Source organism: Oncorhynchus masou, unplaced genomic scaffold, assembly GCF_036934945.1.
Source record: "Oncorhynchus masou masou isolate Uvic2021 unplaced genomic scaffold, UVic_Omas_1.1 unplaced_scaffold_8772, whole genome shotgun sequence".
In the NCBI taxonomy this organism is placed as follows: Eukaryota; Metazoa; Chordata; class Actinopteri; order Salmoniformes; family Salmonidae; genus Oncorhynchus; species Oncorhynchus masou.
In genome coordinates this window covers 1-2,500 of record NW_027015236.1, presented here as the reverse complement: position 1 = coordinate 2,500, position 2,500 = coordinate 1, and the positions used below count along the sequence as shown (strand labels likewise).

The following is a 2,500-nucleotide window of genomic DNA, read 5'->3' as shown; positions in this document are numbered from 1 at the left end:
CAGAACTACTGTTGGTGACATCACTGGTATAGAGCTACTGTTGGTGACATCACTGGTACAGAACTACTGTTGGTGACATCACTGGTATAGAGCTACTGTTGGTGACATCACTGGTACAGTACTACTGTTGGTGACATCACTGGTACAGAACTACTGTTGGTGACATCACTGGTACAGTACTACTGTTGGTGACATCACTGGTACAGTACTACTGTTGGTGACATCACTGGTACAGAACTACTGTAAGTGACATCACTGGTACAGAACTACTGTTGGTGACATCACTGGTACAGAACTAATGTTGATGACATCACTGGTACAGAACTACTGTTGGTGACATCACTGGTACAGAACTACTGTTGGTGACATCACTGGTATAGAGCTACTGTTGGTGACATCAATGGTACAGTACTACTGTTGGTGACGTCACTGGTACAGAACTAATGTTGGTGACATCACTGGTACAGAACTACTGTTGGTGACATCACTGGTACAGAACTACTGTTGGTGACATCACTGGTATAGAGCTACTGTTGGTGACATCACTGGTACAGTACTAATGTTGGTGACATCACTGGTACAGTACTACTGTTGGTGACATCACTGGTACAGAGCTACTGTTGGTGACATCACTGGTACATAACTACTGTTGGTGACATCACTGGTACAGAGCTACTGTTGGTGACATCACTGGTACAGAGCTACTGTTGGTGACATCACTGGTACATTTGAACATTTGAACATCTTGGCCATGTTCTGTTATATTCTCCACCCAGCACAGCAAGAAGAGGACTGGCCACCCCTCATAGCCTGGTTCCTCTCTAGGTTTCTTCCTAGGTGTTGGCCTTTCTAGGGTGTTTTTCCTAGCCACCGTGCTTCTACACCTACATTGCTTTCTGTTGGGGGTATTAGGCTGGGTTTCTGTACAGCACTTTGAGATATCAGCTGATGTACGAAGGGCTTTATAAATACATTTGATTTCATGTGATACAGAACTACTGTTGGTGACATCCCTGGTACAGAACTACTGTTGGTGACATCACTGGTACAGAACTACTTTTGGTGACATCACTGGTACAGAACTACTGTTGGTGACATCACTGGTACAGGACTAATGTTGGTGACATCACTGGTACAGTACTACTGTTGGTGACATCACTGGTACAGTACTACTGTTGGTGACATCACTGGTACAGTACTACTGTTGGTGACATCACTGGTACAGTACTACTGTTGGTGACATCACTGGTACAGTACTACTGTTGGTGACATCACTGGTACAGTATTACTGTTGATGATCTGGCCTGATGCCCTTTCCAGTTTACAGAACAAATAGTCCCGTTTATCATCAGGCAGAAATGACTGCCAAGCCAAATGTCAGCTGAAGGGAGACCATGAGTCATGGGCAATATATTTTACAGAGAGAGAGAGAGAGAAAGAGAGAGAGATGACACACTTATTTTATTACCATATTTTCTAACAGTGTGTGTGTGTGTGTGTGTGTGTGTGTGTGTGTGTGTGTGTGTGTTTCCAGGGATCCCAGTTCTGTATAGCCCATGAGGACTTTGTGAGTCTGGTTCTGCCTACTTTGAGTGACAAAGACACCGTCCTACTGCTATACACATGTCATGGTGAGCCCACTGAGCTAAAGCCCGGGCACTAACACATGTCCTTGGGTCTCAGACAAGGTTACTGTAACGGCGTTCTTCGTTTGTCGAAAGAGAGTCGGACCGAAATGCAGCGTGTTGGTTACTCATGTTTTTAATGAATGAATCGCGGTACATGAAATAACTGGTATAAATAAATAACAACAAAACGGAACGTGAAACCTAATTACAGCCTATCTGGTGAAACTACACAGAGACAGGAACAATCACCCACGAAATACAAAGTGAAACCCAGGCTACCTAAATACGGTTCCCTATCAGAGACAACAAGAATCACCTGACTCTGATTGAGAACTGCCTCAAGCATCCAAACCTAAACTAAACACACCCCTAATCAACCACAATCCCAATGCCTAAAAAAAACCCAATACGACAACACAATAACATAAACCCATATCACACCCTGGCCTGACCAACTAATTATCTAAAACACAAAATACTAAGACCAAGGCGTGACAGCTACTAAAAATTGTTGAGCATAAACAATGTCTACAGTGTTTGGCCGGATTCAATACGATCGCTTTTAAAAAGAAAGGTTGCACAATATATATTCCACAAATCTAACATAGATATATAATCAATCTAAAACTGTACCTGTGGCAGTGTAGTTTAGTAGGATGGAGGCTGTATACATCTGTACCTGCTGCAGTGTAGTTTAGTAGGATGGAGGCTGTATACATCTGTACCTGCTGCAGTGTAGTTTAGTAGGATGGAGGCTGTATACATCTGTACCTGCTGCAGTGTAGTTTAGTAGGATGGAGGCTGTATGGATCTGTACCTGCTGCAGTGTAGTTTAGTAGGATGGAGGCTGTATGAGTCTGTAACTGCTACAC

At 43.4% G+C, this 2,500-nt stretch overlaps 1 protein-coding gene across 1 annotated transcript in view; it reads left to right on the top strand.

The window, feature by feature from the left end:
* Positions 1–1,663, top strand: part of LOC135537965 (glucokinase regulatory protein-like) — a gene marked incomplete at its 5' end in the record, with an annotated part of 10,463 nt that extends 8,800 nt beyond the window's left edge. Inside the window, one exon of the mRNA XM_064963977.1 lies at positions 1,535–1,663. Coding sequence (XP_064820049.1) covers positions 1,535–1,663 — 129 coding nt within the window. The remainder of the gene's footprint in view (positions 1–1,534) is intronic.
* Between the last annotated feature and the right edge of the window lie 837 nt (positions 1,664–2,500).